Raw genomic sequence first — 20,406 nt, forward strand, 5'->3', positions numbered from 1 at the left:
GAGCTGTCAGGTATGACTTAGCAGAGCGTAGTTACATTTGTGCCATTTGTTTTTTCTAAGAACAAAGGATGTATTTCAAGCAAGTTGTTCTAGCAAAACCAAATAACTGCTGTATATTTTTGATTAATTTTATTATTTATTTAATGCTTTAAGTTTTGTGCTTATGTTATTTTTCAAATGCATTTCCCTTTGTATCCTTTTTATTCTCCTATTCTGTACATTGTGTGAGGTTATGGCTTGTCTTGTCTTGTTTGCACAGCACTAGCAAAAGAAAAATTGACTTTATGGTAGAGATGAATAATGAACAAGTACTCAGTTTCCTGTTTCCTTATCCCAATTGATAGTGTCACTGTATTGCTATGAACAAGAACTCTGTATATAGTACAGTGCAAATTAGGAAACTGGCCTCAAAATACCTTCATGTTTTGTGCTGAAATCCCATCCTGACAGGCAATGCTGAATTTAGAGTACTAGGGTTTTAAAAATACAGGGTTTCTAAGCAACAGTGTTTAGAGAGGGAACACTTCTTGTTCCCGGTTTTGCCTTTGACTGCTGTATCTATAAAATAGCCTAAACCAACAGGTCTCCATGTTGCAGAGTGATTAATTTTGATACTAATGAAATGGGGCCCTGCTGCCTTCCACATGCTCCTATGTACTTGCAGTGTTTTGTGGGCAAGGTGCAGGATCTTGTGATGAATGGGTTGCTTTGGGTGTTCTCTTCATTTTACAAAGCATATTGTTCAGGGCTGGTTTTGTGAGCAGCAGCTCAGCGATCCATTAAATAGCATAAATTGTAGGATAAGAACTTGCAAGGGAAAACCTGGCATTGGCAAAAATCTTAGCTGTATTTTAAACATAATATCCAAAGGAACGGGAGCATGTGGTACCACAAACTATGGAAAATGCTGTTTTACTAAGAAAACAAGTTCTGCTTGTCCCAGTGTTGAGTGTCTTCCCCCCTCTTCCAGATGATTTATGTATTGACTTTCACGAGCCTCATGGCAGTTTTGTTGAATTCCAAAGGAGCTGACATAGAGATGTGTGTGATAGGATTAAAACTCAAGCATCTGTCATTTAAATGCTAATCTCTGTGGATTAGGAAAATTTGGCAGTAATTACCAGAGCCAGTGATGGTGCATACTGATTTGAGGTAATCCCTGAGGTCCATTACCCTGTGCTAGGAGAAGAACCTACACCACCTTATGTCAGGGCCAAAGCAAGGAGAGATAATAGATATTGTAATAGATACTGGCCTTTCAGAGGATGCAGAGTACTTTTGCAAAGGATGGCTGTTTGTTAGACCCAGCTGCTGGTGAAAGGCTCCTCACTGCCACGTGTGGCTGGGTGTTTATAAAAAGCAGTTTAGACAAACTAATGCATGAGATCACTTAAAAGGAGTGCTGGGATCTTAAGCAGCTAAAAGAAAATGTTGCCTGTTTTAATTCAAAATCTTGATTTCAAAGATAGTCTGATAAGATTTAATGATTAGTCCTGATTTTATTTTTTTACAGATGATCTAAAACTTGCAATTGTGATTTGAGGCAAATGGCAGAACCATTTTCATGTATCAGTATCAAGCTTATTTGAAGAGAGTCTTACTTTCCTGTATGTTTAGATTGTTATAATGGTATTAATCTCTACAGATTGTCCTGAATCCATGAAGTATTCCCACATACTAATGTTTGCATTGGCACATTCATATTGATGGATTTATGTGCAAATCCAGGCTTTTCCCTCCTGATTTGACAGTTTAGGAGGCTGCTGTGACAGCTATTTCTCCTGCAGCCTTTGGAGATTTCCTCATTAAAATCTTGATGAGTTTACTATCAGATGCTGCATTTTGAGTCATAGAATACCTGGGTGGAAGGAACATAATGGATCATCTGGTCCAACCATTTTTGGCAAGAGCATGCTTCAAGAATCATAGGATTGGTCTTAAGATCCAACTTCTAACCCAGCCCTACTGAGTCCACCATTAACCCATGTCCCTAAGCACCACATCTACACACCTTTTAAATTCCTCCAGGTGTGGTGACTCCAGTGCTTTCTTGGGCATCCTGTTCAATGCTTGCCACCCCTTTTGGTGAAGGAATTTTTCCTGATATCCAATATAGACAGGATGGCCAAGCACCAGCTGCATCTTAAAAGTGACCGATTTTGGGGAATCCATTTTGGGAGACCTAACTCTCTTTAGGGAGGGTGTCCAAACAGAATGTGTGGCAGCAGATTGAGAGTATAATTTATAACTAAAAAAAAAAAAAAAAAAAGAAAAAAAAAAAAAAAGGCCGGGTGGTGAAAGTTAATTTTCAGTGCACTAATTTCTTTGGCCTTTGTTTATTATGTATTATTTAGTAACTAATTCCTCCAGGACAGTTTATATCAAGATTTCTTTGGCTTCAGAAGGAGCATGTTGAGTGAGCATGGAGTGGAGTGCACAACACACAAGATCTAATCTAGTAGTGGCATGAGTGCAAGTAAAAGTCTGTATTCATGCATTGCCCCTGGGATTTCAATGGGGCTCTGCCTGGGCACCCAGTTCAGCCTCCATGGGGTCAATGGCAAATAGGAGTCATGTGTCTGAAAGCAGCACAGAGCTGTCAGATGCTTGTTTTAGCCAGACTTTACTATTTGTATAAACACTGTAAGCACTCTATTGCAGAACTTGGAAAACATTTTTCTTTGCCGTCTCTGTTTTGGTTTGGTTTTATTTGCATGCATCATTTTACATGTGAAGAGATTGACCCAATATAACCAACCAGAAAAAGGTTTTACAAGCAAAATTTGTTTCCTTGTGTCCTTTCTTTCCTGGAATATAAATTCACAAAAAAAAAAAAAAAACCCAAAAACAAAAAGAAAAAAACCCAAACAAACAAACAAAAAACCAAACCAAAACAAACCCCCTATTTGAAACAGTCAATGATTTGCTTATAATGAATGTTAAAAAATATAATCCAGATATCTGCTGGTTTGTGAATGTGGGTTCACGCTTTATGGAAAGTGGATCAGGCTGAAATGTTTATTTTAGACAATGATTCTGAATACTGGGATGTACAAATATTAGTCTTTCATCTGTCTTCGCAACAGGCAAATATTGGGAGATGAACTTGCTCATACTTCCATGGCCACTTGGGTAAAGTGTTTTAGATATTGAGGTACAAATTTGCTTTTTGCTGTCAGCCTGTTTTTCTGTATATCTTCAGGATAACAAATATAGAGAAAAGATACATTCATTATTGACTTCCTAGAGACTGGCCATCTGATTTATGGCTTCAAAGTGTCTCCATTTTATCTGTCAAAACTGATTTTAAACTTCATTTGTCTTCTGGTTTTGGCAGCGCATTTTACCTTGAATTCAACTGTTTGACATGCATTGTACCAGAGTCACATTTTAAAAACATTTACAGTATGTTGCAGAAAAAAAGATTCAAGTTGGTACATCTGCTTTCAATATTGTGCATCTCTCAAAGTGAAAACAATTTGAGAGCTGGCAATGGGAATGTTCTTGTTGTAGCTGTAAGCACAGCATTTAGGTAACTTGGAAGAATAGAGTAATAATTACAGAAAATGAATTGTCACAGAGTAACATTCTCCTGTGATTATTACCAATTACAGTTAGCAGCTCCAGCGGCCTTGGTGATTAGATACAGAACACAACTGAAAGATAGACCATTTCTCTAAAGATTTTGTTAAAAATTACTCTGAGAAGTTGAATTCCTTCACATGGGACATTAACAGCTGCCTCAGGCTTGGCACAGACATCTCGCAGTGCAGAGCGACTCAGCATCTCTGGGGCCAGCAGAGCAGAGCCTCAGCCTGGGGCTTCTCTCCAGTCTCTCTTTCAGGCACTGAGCACTGCTCCTTTCCTGACTCCAAACTGGGCTGGAATAATGGGAAGAAAAGAGATTGCAATGCGGGTGGAGGTGTGGTCCAGCACGATAGAACTTGGCACGGGGCGAGACCTTCAACAGTGGTGCAGCTCTGATGGAGGGCAAGAGAATTCTTGGCCAAGTACACACAGCTCCAGGGTCCCCTGTAGTGCCTGTGGCTTTTAATCACAGCTGCGTAGGCTCATTTTTATCACAACTCCCTTCATCAGCCTTTCCCCATCTTGGGTGTTTTCACCTTACTGTCACCTGTGTATTTGTTCTTTCCTGCACTGGTCTGGACGATTATAAGTAAGGGAATATTGCATGAGTAAAGCTGATATGAGAAGATGTATTAGAAAAAAAAACACAGGGTAAGGGAAGCTGGGTGGATCTGCTGACGGTGCAGGTAGATCAGAAAGGCCTTAGGAATAGCCTGCAGAAAGGCCTGGAAGGTGGAGTGAGGGTCGTGAGTTCCAAGTCAGAGGTGGAGCCTCTGTTACGAAGACCTCCTGGCAGGGGCTGTTCAAAGTAAGAGTGAAAGAAAGGCAAACTGAAGGTGCAGCTGGTGGGAGCTGCCTGTGATGATTCACCATCCATTAAGCAATGCCAGAGACTGGATATTTTAAGTGCTGGTAGGCAGACAGTTGTCAGTAGAAGCAGCATGATTGTTATGTTTGGATTTGTAATTGAGATTGCAAACCAGATTGAGTGTGAAGGTAAGGAGACACAGAGAAAGAACTAAGCTCTTTGAAATTAAGAGAGAAATGAGCAGGATCTATCCTCTGGACAGTTCACTGGAGTACCTTCTCCCTGTGACAGGGTTTGTCATGATTCCACTGCTTAGAGCAGAATAACCTGGTGTTGGTGTGTGCAATCACCAGTTCAGAGGAGCCTGCTGAGGCTGACACTCCTGGTCTGCACTTGCCTCAGACTGCATTGATGTGGTCTTGGGGGATTATTGCCTGTGCTCTCATCAGTGTAAGGAAGGATTTAAGCAGTTTCATTTGTTTCTGCATGTGTCTGATGCTGAGCCTGGGGTTTTTATTCTTTCAATTATGCTCTGTAGCTTGGAATGCTTATAACAGAGCCAGGCACAGGCAATGCACAGGGATGAGAGCACTGAAATAGAAAAATAAACAGTGGAAACCCACAGCTGAACTACCAGATGCTGGGGTTTGTTGAGACTTTTTTATAAGAACACAAGGACTCTGACTGGGGTCATTATACCCACCACCAACTTGTCAGTGTAAGTCCCTCTTTCTCTTTTTTTTTTTTCTTCCCCCTCACTCGTCCCTGTAAAATGTCCCAGTCCAACTGTGAGTGAAATAACTGATTAGCTACTACTTCCCTGGAAGAGAGGGATGGGCTCAATGTCCATCCAGGCAGGGTTGTGCAGGCCACTATGTCGCCTCTGGAGACATTGCTGTGGCACTGGGCTTGCCTTAGACTACAGGGAAGCAGGTCACTGCACAGAGGATGTTTAGGCAGAACTTTTCTTCTTTACTGACAGTGCTGAGGGAAGTGTGAGAGGTTCCCTGTTGTAGGGGTAGACCATGGGCTGTGTGTGTGTGATCTCTCCCTGCCTCTTCTCAAGGTCCCTTTCCTACTTTCTGTCCTGCCAGCCATTAACTGCTGGTGCTCACTACCAGGCCTGAGCCCACCATTGTCTCCTGCATTTGGAGAGGTTGGATGTGCTGTGTTTGGCCCATGATGCAGACAAAAGATGGAGACACCTTTAGCTACAGTTGTGCCAAGGCCATTGCTGCTCTGCTGAGTAGCACTGCCTCATTATTCCCTTGTGCTCTGCTGCCTGCATCTGTCAGTCTCTTAGGCTGTGAAATTTCTGAGGCAGGAGCCACAGTTTTGGTCATTCCTGTGCAGAGTAAACTGCAATGGCATTATAATCCTTTGTGCTTTGCCAATATTAATGAATAAATAACAGGATGTGGTGTAGAAAGTTCTCACTGAATGTACAAAGAATGGTCCCCTCTCTGGTGCCTTGGGGAAGGAGGACACAAGGTTCCCTCACACCTCTGCCATGGTGTGTCTGTGTGCTTTGGACAAACACTCCCTGTGTCTCAGAAGGAAAAGCTGGGCATGGGTCCTTTGATGTGACTGCATTTCAGTCAGGTGAGAGTAGAGAGGCCATGGATGATCCTGAGCTGACTGCAGTCATTCCAGTGCTCTGGCCTCTGCTGGATGGATGTTCTGCAGCAGAGAGTGGAGAAATATCAATGGCTTTAAAGGGAAAGCAAACCTGAAGCAGGTGCTACATGTGACTGTAGTGCATAGCAGTTACAAAGGATCTGAGTCCAGAAGGAAGGTCAAGAGAGATTCCCAGCAAAGCCAGTAATTGTTTTCTTTTTTAGCTTGTTTATTTTCTGTGCAGTTAGCAAAACGTGACTCTTCATTATGGGTGGTGTAACCAGTCATTAGCTGTATACACATGGCTGGGGTTCAGTTTCACAGAAACAGGATACTTTGCTTTTCCACACTGACTGAGAAGAGGGAAATGCACTGACGTACTTGGCATGTAGGCTTGAGCTTTGGGAAGCCACTCTTGCTTGTATGAGTCTGGTTTCTGCAGCACAAGAGCTGGTTCAGTAGAGTTTTGTGCTTTCTAAGCATCTCCCCTGTGAAAGTGCCAGTGGCTGACAGTGCAGTGCCTGACCTGGGCTGGCCTGTGAACCACTCTGAGAGCAGTTGTGCCAGCCTAGCCCAGGCTGATACAGCCACTGGACAGGCTTGGATCCCCCCTTGCACCAGGACTTGGGAGCAAGTCCCACCAGCTTAGACATCCCTGCAGCATGCTGTGAGGAGCCCCAGCTTGGCTGATGCTCACATCATCTTTCCTTGCTTTGCTTACTGGAAAGCTGCTGATGATGATTTGCAAATAATACATGAGACTTGCTTCTGTCATATCACAAGGAGTGATTTTGGAGCTGTGCTCTTCTCATGTTTTCCCTCTTGCTGCCTTGCTGACAATGAGAAGGAAAAAATTCTTGGTTTTCTCTTTTTGGGAACTTCCAGAGATTGCATTCCTCCCCCTTAATCTCAGCTAATTTCTTAGTCAGCGTGCTCAGGATGACATGGATTTCTGCCAGGTAAGTAGGGATTTTTGTGAGCTGTAGTCTGTTCAGTCAGCAATCATTTTAGCTGTAAAAGGCCATGGCTTAGCATGGGGCTCAGATGACACACACATTCAGCTTCCAGCTCCTTTATTTTTTAAATGGTTTTACTTACTCCCTCTCTGCTTTTTTGCTTTTTCTTTTTCTTTTTTTTTTTTTTTTTTTTTTTTGCAACCTAGGCATAGGGTTTAGATCTATTCTGTAAAACTAGTGCTAAACCAAACAAGGCAAACTTAAGAAAGGCTTCATTAAAATAACAGAAACCTCACATTCACTGAATCTATTGCTGGAGCTCTTTTTGCCTGTAAACAAAAAATTCAAATAGCTGTTTCCCCCCCACTCCCAGCCCCCGAGTTTCATAAGCGGTTACTGAGCTTCTGCAGTTGCTACATTCCTTAAAAAGTTGTTATTTCTTTTTTGGTCACACACTAGGGGACTCCATTGTTTTCAGTGGTGCCTATTGAGTTAGGCCCATCGACAGCAGAACTCATTCTGGGTCATTAACTTCGGAGGCACAGTAGTATAATTTGGTGACTTTATTCTGTTTTTTAGCAGACACTTGTATTAAAGTCACGCACACACAAAACCAGAATAACCATCCTTCTCCCTTCCTTGAAAACACTGAGAGTCTGAAAGGACCTCTTAAAGGTCCTCTAAAGAACCCGTTAAAATACCATTAGAATTCGAAAAGTTGTGTTTAGGCACATATTAAGCAGAAGTAGCAAAACAATGCTTCTGTCTTATGTTATTGGTTCTAGTGCTGTGCTGTTCTAGTGTTGACAATTTAACAAGGTTCCTTGGAAAAACTTGCTGTGTTTAAGAGAAGATTCACACAAACGATTCATGATCTGCAGAATATACTGTAGTGTGAGAAAATGAAGAAAGCAGACAGTTAATCAGTGAAGGTGGGAACCAAGGCTGAAGTTCTCTACAGATGGAGAGAGAGTACCAGGTATGTTATGTGTTTTCAGCTAGCACACAAAAGTCAAAATGTGAGTCCCAATGTCTGAATTAAAGTCAAACAAGCTGAAGCTATTTAAAATTCATGCTGAGAGCCCTGGAACAAACTGCTACTGAAGCAATTCTCCATCATTTAAAAATTCCACTATGAGATTTGATGTCTTGTTAAAAGATGCACTCAAACTGTGGTTAAACTAGATGGAGATATCCCAGAGGAGCTACAATGCACCAGGCACACAGGCATTCTTTCTGGGCTCAGCCTGTAAACTGTGTGGTCTTTGGAAGTTTCACACTATTCCTGTGCTATACTTGCTATTCACAAACTCGGTCACTTCACCCTCGAGTTCTGTTTCCCACTTAGAAATAGTTCTTACAAACTTATTTGGTCCTGACACTTAGGGAACCTCACACACCTTTTGGCCACACTTTGCGTGCAGTGAACATTGTCATCTCCATAGCTCTTAGTTGGCCTTTTTTTCCCAGCATGGAAGTCACATAAAAATGCAGATGATCAAGGTTAGCAGTGTGCTAAGGTGATGGTAAAGAGGAAAGGAAAGGAACCGAGTGTTTGCCCAGACATGTAACAAGCTGAACTTCCTCTGTGACCCTCAAATCTAGTCTGAGTTGAAGTTTGTTCTGTCCATGGCTCTCTGCTCACTTTGTTTAGTCAACAGTATTTACTGAGTTCCTGGCTGCACTCCTTGTATCTCGAATTGAGCACTGTTATTAAAATGCAGATGTCAGAATTCTGTGTGCGTCTTTGGATATGCAGTTCTGGAAGACTTCCTAACTCTGATCTTGCTTTTACTAGTTTTGTAATGCTGTTCATTTCACTGCCTGTGGCAGAGACTCCTGACTGACACCCAGACAGGAACAGAACTGGGCTCAGAGACAATATGATTAATGAATTATTCTCAGTTCCATTGGATGAGTTGGATCAGCATGCTAGAATGACTTCATGCCTTTCATGTATTCTTGATGGCAGGGATGGTCAGCAGAAAAAGTGCTGTACATCTGAAGAGTCAACCCTAATTAGAGTTTTGAGACTTTTCTTACACCAGAGTCTGGATGTTGTGCAAATATGTGCATGTTCCTGAGAGTTTTTGTTTAGTGTTTTATGCTGCTAAGTTGTGTTTTGGTATGAGGGGACCTTGGTGGAGGCAACCTTTCCCTCTGCATATGTGCATTTGCTACGTTCCATTCTGGGCTTTCAAGGCATTTTTCAAAGGGCAGTTTGATGTACCAGTAAAAACCAACAGCGAAACTGGATCATGCCAAAGGTTCATTAATCTCACTATTCTCTGTCTTACCCAAGAAAAAAGATAAATTAATCCAGATAAGATTTAACTGCTGGATCTGCCTGCCATTGTGCTGCTAGCTCTCAGGAAAAGAAGTCTCTGCTACCAGCTGCAAAGAACAGGATCTGATAGTGAAAAGTGTGGAGAAACAAGGTGTATAAAGTACAGAAAAAGGACTGCTGGAGACAGTTCAGAACAGAGACAGAGGGAAGAGATCAGAGCTCTGAAAAACGTGATTTATGAGAAAAAACTTGAATAATGAGAGCTGTGTAACACTGGCGAGAGAAGACTGAGTGGAGACAGCCTGCAAAAACATAAAAGGTTGCTATGGAGGGCAAGAGAACAGACTCCTCTCCGTGTCCAGTTTGGACAGGACAATCTGTAACAGACTAAGTTGTGCTAAGGGGCTTTTAAGTTAGACATAAAGAAAAGAATTCCTAAGTCAAGTGAAATGACTGAATAGTTTGCTGGAAATGCTGGGGAATTGCTGGAGCCTGTGATGTAGAGTGGTCAAACACCCTCTTAAGTTTGTGAGGCTGGATCATGCTGTAGGGACACAGGACAGAGTAAATAATGCTCTGAAGACTTTTTCAGACCTATTTTTCATGATTGCATAATGTGTTTGTCAGGGCAAAGGGTTTCTCATGGCTACAGTGATCCTTCTGTATCTGTTTCTTCACTGGCATATCCAGCTTCATGGAATCCCTGAGATACCTTGTTCACAGGGTTTGTGTGGAAAGTGCTGACCCAGTTTATGGAAGGCAGCATTGCTAAATAAAAACAGAGTACTTCACATACCTCCTAATCCATAGCAACTGCCCACTGTCATCACTGGAAGATTCACAGAGGATAAACTTCTCATTGTTGTTTACTCAGTGTTCATGTAAGACAGCACCCTTCAATGAGAATATTTTCCCTTTTTATAGCCTTCTGTGTACTCTTTAATTTTTCTTCATCCTCATATCTCTGCTTTTCTTCTTCTCTGTGCCTTCACCTCTTCACAGCAGCTTCCACAATAGCCTTGTTCTTTCCCTGTTCCACAGTCTGCTAAAAAACCCCATAGCAGAGCAGTTGCTGGTGGGGGTGCCTTGCTTAACTCCAGAATCTGACATTTGGAAGAGATGGATGTAATCAGGATGTTCAGTTCTCCCAGCTGTTGTCTGAAGCTGCCCCATTTTGGATAGACACCTGAACTAGTTACATTTAAGTCACAGAGTAGAGGGTTTTTTTTTTCTGTATTACATGGCATATAGATATTTATTGCACCAAGAACTTTTATGTTTGACACTGTCCTTCAGCAGACTGTGTTTGCTGGTGGTACATTAAGTTGTGTGTTTAACAAGCACTGCATATGTCTGCAGCCCTAAAACTGCAGTCAGATGAGTCTGCAAGGGGCCCATTCATTGGCACTGAGTGCAGAAGGGTAAATTCAATTTGAGTAGAATTAATCCCAAGCATAGTTCTGGTAAAATAGAAAACGACATTGCAAATCACTTGATGTTAAATATATTTCAAATAAAGCCATGAAATAATGCCAAAATCCTGGCAGAAAGAAATGTCAAACAATGAAAACAGCAAATGAAAAGTAGCAGGGGTAGACTGTTGCTCTTTTCAACATATGTTGTGGAAACTGTTTGTTTGTCTTGAATTTTCTTTCTGGCATTGTTAATTCTAAGCTGCAAAGAGGCCATTACTGTATTAGGTATCAAGTGTTAAATGATCAAGGAGATGGTGTAGGTGGAATGTTTGCCTCTTATGTGGTAGCAATTTGAGATTTCATTGTAAAAAGTTATTCTATGTAAGAGTACAAAGATGGGGATGTGGGTTCCTTGTTGAGTGTGAGAGGTCTCCAGTGAGTTTGGTGGAGGTTGTATGCGTGAGGATATCTCATTTTGGCTAAGAGCATGGAGGAGCCAATGCAAGTGTTACAGGAGAATGAGTAATCTCCAGCAACCAAATGCATTTTGGCTGTAGCTTTTCATCCCTGATACCTAAAGGACCAGAAAACAATCTGTTGTAACAAGTGAGCTTGAAGCAAAGATAGCAATGGAGAGGAGAGACCCTTGAAGTGTCTCACAGGAAAGGAACCTAATTCACACTTCTTGGAGGACCAGCAAATGGGAGACAATCCATAGCTGGCAGTGATGTGCAGGTTTACTAACTCCCCTCCACTGAATTCCCTGGAGTGAATGTTGGAGCATTCCTATCACATAGCAACATGGCAGGTTCTTTGTAGACTCCAGTACATTTTGATTCCTATTATGACTGATTTTCTGTCTCCTTTGCCTGTGAGTAGACTGGTTTCCAAAAATATGTATCAGAATTACATTCACAAGACTAAATGCACATCCACGTCCTACCAGACCTTTTCATGCACCCAGCTTGGATTGAAAAGAACAAAATGTTTTCTAGTTACCAGTTTCGTCCATTTTTCAAGGTTTATTTTTCTATGTAACCCCAGGTGATCTACAGTGATTCTGTCTTTGTGGTTCTTACTGACTTAGTGACACTTCAGGCTCCTAAAAATTTGAGCCCAACATCTTGATGGAATATATTTTTGTTGTGTTGGTTTTTTTTCCTTTTGAATGTATTTAGTGTACTGCTGAGCCAGGCAGACATGAAATTCCTTCTTGGAATATGTTTATATAAGACATATGCAAGGTGCCATATGGCAAAACCCCAGCTTTCATTCCCTGCACATCCTTGTGTTTCAAATGTTTGGGAGAGCCTCTACCCCTGTGGAGTCTTTACATGGTCTGCTGGCTGGAACTTCCATGGAAAAGAGAGACTAAATGGGCTAAGTAAAATATTGGGGAGTGGAGATCTGGGAGTTTAAAAGTTCAGGGCTTAGTAAGTAAATGGGAAAGCAATAACCCACATGCAGTTATAGTAGGCATGCTCTGGCTTTTAGGGAATTAAATGACTTAGAGGACAGAAGAAAAGGAATAGATTTTCTCATTCTGTGCATGTATGGAAATCACATAATCAATTATGAAAGCATCTTTACAAGGGGAACAACTCAAGGACCTCATCTCAAAGTGTGTGAACTTCTGTCTTGAAAGAGTTGCTGGATTTCTTTCAGCCTACAAGCTCTAATGACAGGGTGCTGTGGAAACCCTGGTGTGTCCTTTTAGAGCAACAAAAAAGACAAACCAAGGGGCCGAGGTAGGTGAGAGTGTACATTACCCTAAACAGTGTACAGTTGTCTTAAAGCTCACACCAAAAGCACAGAGGCATTTATTTGGGGGGTGTTGGTATCCTACCTATCAGAAATACCGAGAATTAAACCTATTCCAAACTTGGTCTTCTTGGGGAAAAAAAAAAAAAAGAAAAATAAAAAGTAACACGTCAACTTTCATTACATTGAGCTTATATTCTCCAAATGCCCATTAGGACGGTTTGGGGATTTCCTTTTAATTAAAATAATGTTTGTTGAGCTATTTTTTAATGTCTTTTCCCCTCATTACTAAAATCCAAGTATTGAGGAAAGATAACTGACCACAAAAAAGGCCAGATGTGCTGAGAACAATATTTTTCAAATTGCCTGGCAACAGGAAAAGAGTGATTTTAAGCCAAAGAGATTCTGTAACAATGAATGTAATGACAGGACCTGTGTTTCATCCAGTTATGAAAGGTTTTGTCCTAATTGTTACAAAAGGGGCCAATAGTCATATTCAGTCTGCTTTTACCTCTGGGTGTGTAATTTAAAGGTCTGTGATCTAAATAGAAGCCAAGAATGTTGAATTTCAAACCTGCTTGTAGGGAAAGACTCCTTTTGATAGTAGACAGTGTATTTCTCTATTCTTCTGAGATCTATTCACTATTGGCTAGAACAGTTCTGTCCTTACACATCTAGAGTCTAACTCAGAACATCAGCTGAGGCTGTGAGGTCACTGGAACTAAAGCTCATGGTGTGTGTTTCTTGAATCTTGGCTGTACTTGCTAAGTTTAAAAAGTGTTGTGCAGGTCTCAGATGGAAATCTAAACTTTGTAACATTGCAGCTGATTTAGCAATGAAAGATGTAGTAGATTATGATGTGTTCTTTGCTGCCTTTAAAAGATCATGGTAAAGTCAAATATGGGAGCCAAATCTATCCACATGCTTGAAAGTGAAAAGGTTACAGATCTGCAAACTACTGAACTGTTTTCAAATTGTGTTAAGCTGGACTGATATATGTTGCTTTATTCAGTAGTGCTGACCGTACACATTCACTCTCCTAAAATACTGTGTGTAGTCTGCAAAAATAAATTCCCCAGAACAGAAATATAATGCGATCCAAATAACTAGTTTTAAAAATAAATTGAACATGAAATAACAAATATGGATGTAGCCAACACTTAGGGCCCAGAATTTACTAGAAAGACACACATGGCTTGTATTTATCTTCCATAAGTTTTCAAGATTGATACTCGACAAATTATTTCTCTATCTGGGTTGTTTTAGTTTACAAGGATTTTCTTAGCCCTTCTGTCTTCACTCATACATCAATGTGAAAGTAAAGAAATAAGTATTTCTGTTGTAGGATTTTATTGCATGGTTCATAAAAACTTGGAGGAAAGAGACCCTTCTTTTTTATTCTAATCTTATTCAGTGCTACTGCTTTTAATCCTAATCTTTTGTAGATTGTTGTCATCTGTATCTATTTGGAAATAGGCAGAGGATCTGCCACTCCTGTTTTGAAACACCAATGTCGGACAATTTTGGTCTTTACTCCACTGTATAGTATGGTCTGCTCGGTGATGAAGAATATTTTGGCTTTCACTGTGGTTTTATTAAGGTAGTGTATAAGCATTATAAATAAATAGAGCCATGTCTCTATCAGCTGTATGAAATGGACCTTAAAATGTGAACAGGTTATAACTGATAGAGAGATCCACAATGAACTTGGGGTGTGGTGTGAGCTGCTTTGTTCCTCTTTGGCATAGGAACTCTTGAATGCAGCAGTAAAAATTTAGTGCTGCTACTGTTAACTGTTTCAATCCTCAGAGAATGGCAAACAGCAAGAAAAGAGACTCAGAGTGCAGAATTTGGGAAGGAGTGAAAAGCCCAAATGTCTAGAGGTTTATTGTGTATGAGATGGTGCAAATGACTGTGAAGAAACTGGCCAAGAAAAAATCTGAGCATTCCTTCTTTTTGGATATGGAAGTCCTTGTTTAGGATGTCTTGTTCGAAGACCTATCTGAAAATACCAGTTTTACACTTGGGTGAAGTCTGCTAAGACTCTAATGGTGTCTTTGGCTAATCACTCCAGCTACTTCTAAAATATTTTTCCTTCTCTTAAGTTGAGTCCATAATAGAAAAATTTAGACCCAGATTCATATTCCTGCTAATAGTGGGTCACTGAAATAAATGAGAAGCCATGTTTTTCCACATAGAAAATCTGTTGCCACAGTCACACAGTTGGGCCTGCCTTGTAAGGGGTATAAGAACAGCTCTAATATCTATTTCCCATCCTTTGCTTTCTTTTCCTTTGCTGCTTTTCTGCCCCTGAGGCTTGGGGTCACAGGATTAAGACAATTCCTCCCATTCAGCATAGAGAATGGCATAACAGCCATAAAAAAACTTCGGCAATGCGTTGATTTTGTTGTTATTGTTGAAAATGTCAAAAATGGCCTATTTCATGAATCACTTTGAAAATTCTGTGTTTTGAAGCACTCAGTTTGTTCATTAGAGCTTTCAGTCAGCAGTGTAGTGTTGTATCTCTCTGTATGGGCTTAAATTACTGACTTTGTAGGAGGTGTGGCAGTCACAGCAAACATTCATGGCTGTGGATTATTTAGGACTCATCATATGGAATGAGATGCTGAGTGTGGGTACGGCACCTTCTCTCCCATGGCTTTGCTACACTGTCAGCTTCCGAGTTAGTAATTTCCTCTCATTGGAGGGATGTGAGGGATGTGGCCTCTTCCATCGTGGATGATTTTCACTTGTTTGAGAAAATCTGGTAGTGTTGGTCTTTCACTTGTCTCACGCGACTCATCCAGCTGCCAGTAACAGCGTTCCATTTCTCAGTGTTGTCGTGGTAAATTTTGGACATCACATCCAAACAAAACCAAGAATGGCAATTTTTTTTTTTAACAAGAAGTAATTAAATAGAATGAACAGTAAGGAAAAAAAAAAAGGGGGCAAATGACCTAGTTTGGTCTTTGCCACAAAACCCACAACTCTCTGGGGATATCTAGTATGTTAGGCAAATATTTCAAATCTGTCTCTATTTCAAATGTGAGTCATTTCAATTAGACATCTTTCAGTTATTTGTTCATTGGTCTTAATTAGGTAAACGCCAAAGCACTGCAACATGTGTTTATTGTTGAATAATTACCCTTTTGGTAAGTTTTCTTGCTCTTATCTTCTTAGCCTTAATAGCTAATTTTGTCAGTAAGAGTGAAGCCTTCCAGAATGGTAAACAAGGTGTTCCCTAGGGAAGAAAGAGAGCTATTGCCCTTTAGTGGGTGTTTTCAATGTTGATCTCATTGTTGGACAGACAGGTAAGGAAATGTTTTGTTTTCTTCTAGGAGAATTTACCCCTAACAAGAAATGTAGGTCTGACCGTACAGGTCCTGACCAGTCTGAGTGTCCTTCCCAAGGTGTGTAGCCTCATCACAGTCCATGGGACCAACTGTTACGTGACTTAATCTGGCATAAATCAAGAAAAAATTCTCCCAAAGTCAGTTGCCCCAAAGTGAAAGAAGCAAGATATCCAAAATTGAACTAACTTGAATACTCATATGGAAGGAATTGCCTGATTGCAGCCTTTGCACACTACTGTATCAACTCCTTCCGTTCCCTTGTGAACACTTAAATGTGAAGATATAAATCAAAACTGCAGGACGCAAAAAGACAAAAGTTACCTTGATGGATTCCACTTCCATGAGATCCTTCTGGAAACCATTCTGCTTTTATTAGATTTGCTCTCTGTAAATTAGGATTCTTTTTTTATATGGATTTATGGAATGGCTGTGGTATAGTGCAAGCAGGGTGAACCCTCTGGTCCAAGGCATGGGAGTGTGTGCTCTTTTCATCTGTTACTGGTAAGTTACAGAATATAGGTTAAAGGCCCCTCAATACCAGTGAAAGAAGAGATCTGGTTCCAGACATGGAAAGTGCTTAAATCTTGTGTGCCAGCCAGTGATATTAATATTATTATTATTAATATAGAACAGCCAGTTGTCAAAGAGCCAGATTCTGTTCTCAGTTAAAGTGGTGTAAAGTGGATTTTTTCCCTTTTTTTCAGAGGTAATGAATTCGCTTTCACATGTGCTTGGACACTTGAACACTTGGGTTGTCTGTGTTTGGAGATAATCTCACAGTTCTTTTTTTAGTTGCTTTGGGGAAAAAACCCACGAGCTGCTGGTTGTTCCTTGTCCATCGTTGTTCCAGCTCACATGTGGCAAGCACATTTCAGAGGCTTTGATGCAAGTGCAACTGCATTCAGGGCACTGTTGTGCAAGAAATTTTTAGCTCTTACTAATTAATCTGTAAGGTACTTTGAGAAGGCAAATGGATTGGCTGAAACACAGAATTTCATGGATTTAGCATAAGTGTTCTGTTCCTTTGCAGGGAGCAAATGTGTTCTCTGATTTGACAGCTACAAGGGAAGATAATTATTTTTGACAGCACAGGGATAGTGTTCATGTTATTCTAGGAAATCTCTGTCTTCACACAAACAGGTATCAGTGTGTGCTACAGTTGGTATGGCTGAGCTTTGGTGGAAGCTTCAAGTTTCTATGTTTTGATAATATCATAAAATTGGTAAAGTACATATTTAGAAAGCCCTAATGAATTTCAGACTTGTGTCATTTGGGGAATGAAAGAAAGTGTTTTATTACAAGTCCGGTATAAATCTTAAACACTTAAAAAGGATCTACAGTGTTTTGGAGGGAAGATACATCTTGACTGTATTCCAGGTAATCCTGCTGTTGGAAAGAGAGGAACTGTGAATTGGGTATTGTAGTATGATTGATTTACCGTCTTTTCTTAGTGGTGTGGCCTTTAAAAACTTATTCACAGTGTTCAACAGTATATTTAGATACCCTTCAAATGTGATTCATCTACCCCAGTTAACAGTCAGAAGTCCTGCTAAGGTAGGTATTGACCCTGAAGTGAGTTAAGTTATGATACGAGAAAGCCAGAATGGGAATGGAATAAAGCCTGATGGAGCTGTAGACTCCAGAGGATATAAGGATAATTTATATCATGGTTACAAGCAGGACAGAGCTGATAGTCAGAAAGACCCACTATAAGCTGAAAGGCATCCAAAGTGGTCTTAAACACCTCAGTCCAAACCCACTGAATACAATTGACTGTGCAGGCCAGAAGATGCTTCATTTCTGTACAATGAGAAATAAACAACCACAGATCCAAATTCCTTGGGAATTAATTTTTGCTTCCATGTGAAACTTTTCATTTCCACTGCCTTGTTGTAAATATGAGAATTTTGCAAGCAAATCCAAAATGGGTTTACAAAGTTGTCAGTGGAGAGAATTCTTAGTCAAAGCCTTATCTTTTTTTTTTACTTATTTTTTTTGACAGTGAACGGTGGCTACAGTCACTGCAGTTTGATCTCTGAGAAGAAGAACATGATGGACATGGAGATGACGAGTGGCTCGGTGCCTGTGTGCAGGCAGGGTCTGTTCCTGCACACGGGGAACTCCCTGGCGCGAGACCACGTGCTGTCCCGGGAGAGGCTGCTGCACGTGGGCCAGCTCAACTTGGCGCACTCGGATCTCAGGTACCACTCCAGGTGTCACCAGCTCCTTCCCTTGGCTCCACCCCAGTGCCATGGTGTCACCAAATTACTTCCTGGGAGGCAGGGATGAGACTTACACCCAACCCAGTGTCCCCCACACGGTGATTTGGCATGCCACCATCAAACCTACAGGAAGCCAGTGCCACTTCTATTTCTACAGCATTTCCCTTAATGAAGTGTTTGCAGAGTTCCCATACAGCCACATCTTTGGTTTTTGCTTTTAAGGCCATAATGTGAAAATTTGGTCTCTGGTTTTGATAGATACATTGTAGTTGGATATACTATGAACAGAATCTCTATTTAAACATTTGCTGTAAATTAATTATATGAAAACACAGAACTCCATTATTTTTTGTTGTCGTTACAAATTTAACATTACCAGATTTTAAACAAGTACCCTAAACAGACATCCATTGTGAATAGAAACCTGCTACAAATTAAAATCTATCCATCTATTTTAATTATGCTGCTTTTTGACAGTGGATGTAATAGGAATAATCTTGACCTTTTTGAAGAGCTGTAGAAAAGAAAAACCTTAATAAAGTTGCAGCCTTTATCTTAAGTACTTGGAATATTTGGCACTCTGTGGATGGACCTATCAGGCTGAAGTTTCCATAGTCATAGCAAGGGGAAATACGGCCTACAGCTTGGTCTTGAAAATCGGACTGTTCCTGATTTTATTATACATATTCATCCCTTTTTTTCCCCTTTTCAGTTTACTGGTGGGTTAAGAAATCTGTGTTTTCAGGAGGAGGAGGAGGAGGCACCATAGTGTGGCAAGCAAGTGGAAAGACTTTTTTGTATGCTTACTTGTTTATTTGAAAAGGATAAATAACATCCATGCCACAACAAAATAATCCACTGTTGCCACAAGGATTAGTAGAAGTCTTTGCAGCTGGATGTAAATCTGCTTGCTCCTGGTTTCTTTATGGTTCAACGTGGGACTGGCAGTTATCAACCTTTTTTTTCTCATTCTGTCAGTGAGGACAATTATGAAACAAAGATAATTAGGGCAGGAGCAAACAAAAGGAGGAAGAGAATACTCTGCTTAGATCTTTTTGAATCTTTTTGTAAATTTTATAATGAGGAAATGACAGATACCTTCATACCTGGCTTCACAGTACCCATCCTCAGAAATACGAACCCCTTCCAGCCCCTATTTGGAAGAGGATTCCCAGAACAACATAAAGGATTGTTGACTGCATAACATGAGAAAGTAGCAGGTGATAGGCCTGATTCCCTCCCTCTGCTTTGTGGCATGGTCTAAAGCCTTGAGGCTCTGCTGCCTCTCAGTTTGGAAATGTTTGGAGAAGGAAGGACATTACAGATTGTTTTGTATCCCATTGGTCATGCTCTGCTTCTATGCCCACCTAGCTAATAGTGCGTTTGTGTGCATGGGATTTGCAAGATGAAGCCAATGCCCAGCTCTGCTCTGTGATCCTCACAGACACAGTGTCTCCTTGTATCACAGTGCTTTTCATGAGACACATGGCACAGGGCCAAAACCTTGGCATTTGAGAGAAGGTGGACAACATTTCAGACCGTTTCTTTTTGTGTTGTTTGTGATGCTGAAGATTCTTGACAAGCAAGCAACAGAAAACATGGTCTTTCCCTGAAGAGCTGAAAACAGCAGAATGAGTGACTCAGAAGTGACTGAGCTGGGAGTGAGGCCCAGGAGAGGAGTGAAGTCAGTGGGAGCCAAGAGTGCTCTGTGCCTCCCCAGATCTCAGCCTTCATCAGAAAATGGATGAGAGGAGTAGGGCTGGAATTGTCAGATATTGGGGCACGTGGACATCAGGGCAAACTCTCTTTGCTTGTTCTGCCCAGCTCTAATGGCGAGCACAGAAATAAAAGGAGGCATAAATTCAAACATTATCTCTGGCTAGAACTTTGAACCACTTTGCATTTCTAGGTTATGGAACATCCAAGGAAAAACCAAACAAACCAGGGTGTACCTCCCCTAGCAATCAAAAATCTTATTTTAGGGTTTGTGGTTTTGATTGTCTTTGTCCTTTTTTTTACTTGAATGCATTGAAACTTGTTATCCCCTTCAGCTTCTCCCTGAAATTGTTTTTCCTTGGAAACTGTATTCTAGGGATGACTGCTTTAGTCCAAGAACCATGATCCCTCTTCTTCCTGGCCCCTTTTCCCCACTGAGTTAATAACTTTTAAGCTGAGCAGCATAATTGCTGCTACAGTCTATCTGTGAATGCAATGTGTGTGGGTCTGGAAAAGTCCCAATACCTTCTTCACCACAACTGGAGGCAGCACACAGCTAATGTTGGCCTCTTGTCAAATAATCCATTATCAGCTACGGCAAACCCGCCCACACTGCGCTCCGTGCTCGGCATGTAAAACCCAGGGAAGACATCAGAGCGCTCGGGTAGTGTTGTATGGGGTCC

At 40.9% G+C, this 20,406-nt stretch overlaps 1 protein-coding gene across 5 annotated transcripts in view; it reads left to right on the plus strand.

The window, feature by feature from the left end:
- Positions 1 to 20,406, plus strand: part of GLIS1 (GLIS family zinc finger 1) — a 180,850-nt gene that overhangs the window by 64,537 nt on the left and 95,907 nt on the right. For all 5 annotated transcript variants that reach the window (XM_072932616.1, XM_030278747.4, XM_032749852.3 and 2 more), the window contains one exon: positions 17,788 to 17,986. In XM_072932616.1, the coding sequence (XP_072788717.1) occupies positions 17,788 to 17,986 (199 nt within the window). The remainder of the gene's footprint in view (positions 1 to 17,787; positions 17,987 to 20,406) is intronic.

Source organism: Taeniopygia guttata, chromosome 8 (genome assembly GCF_048771995.1).
Source record: "Taeniopygia guttata chromosome 8, bTaeGut7.mat, whole genome shotgun sequence".
Classification (NCBI taxonomy): Eukaryota; Metazoa; Chordata; class Aves; order Passeriformes; family Estrildidae; genus Taeniopygia; species Taeniopygia guttata.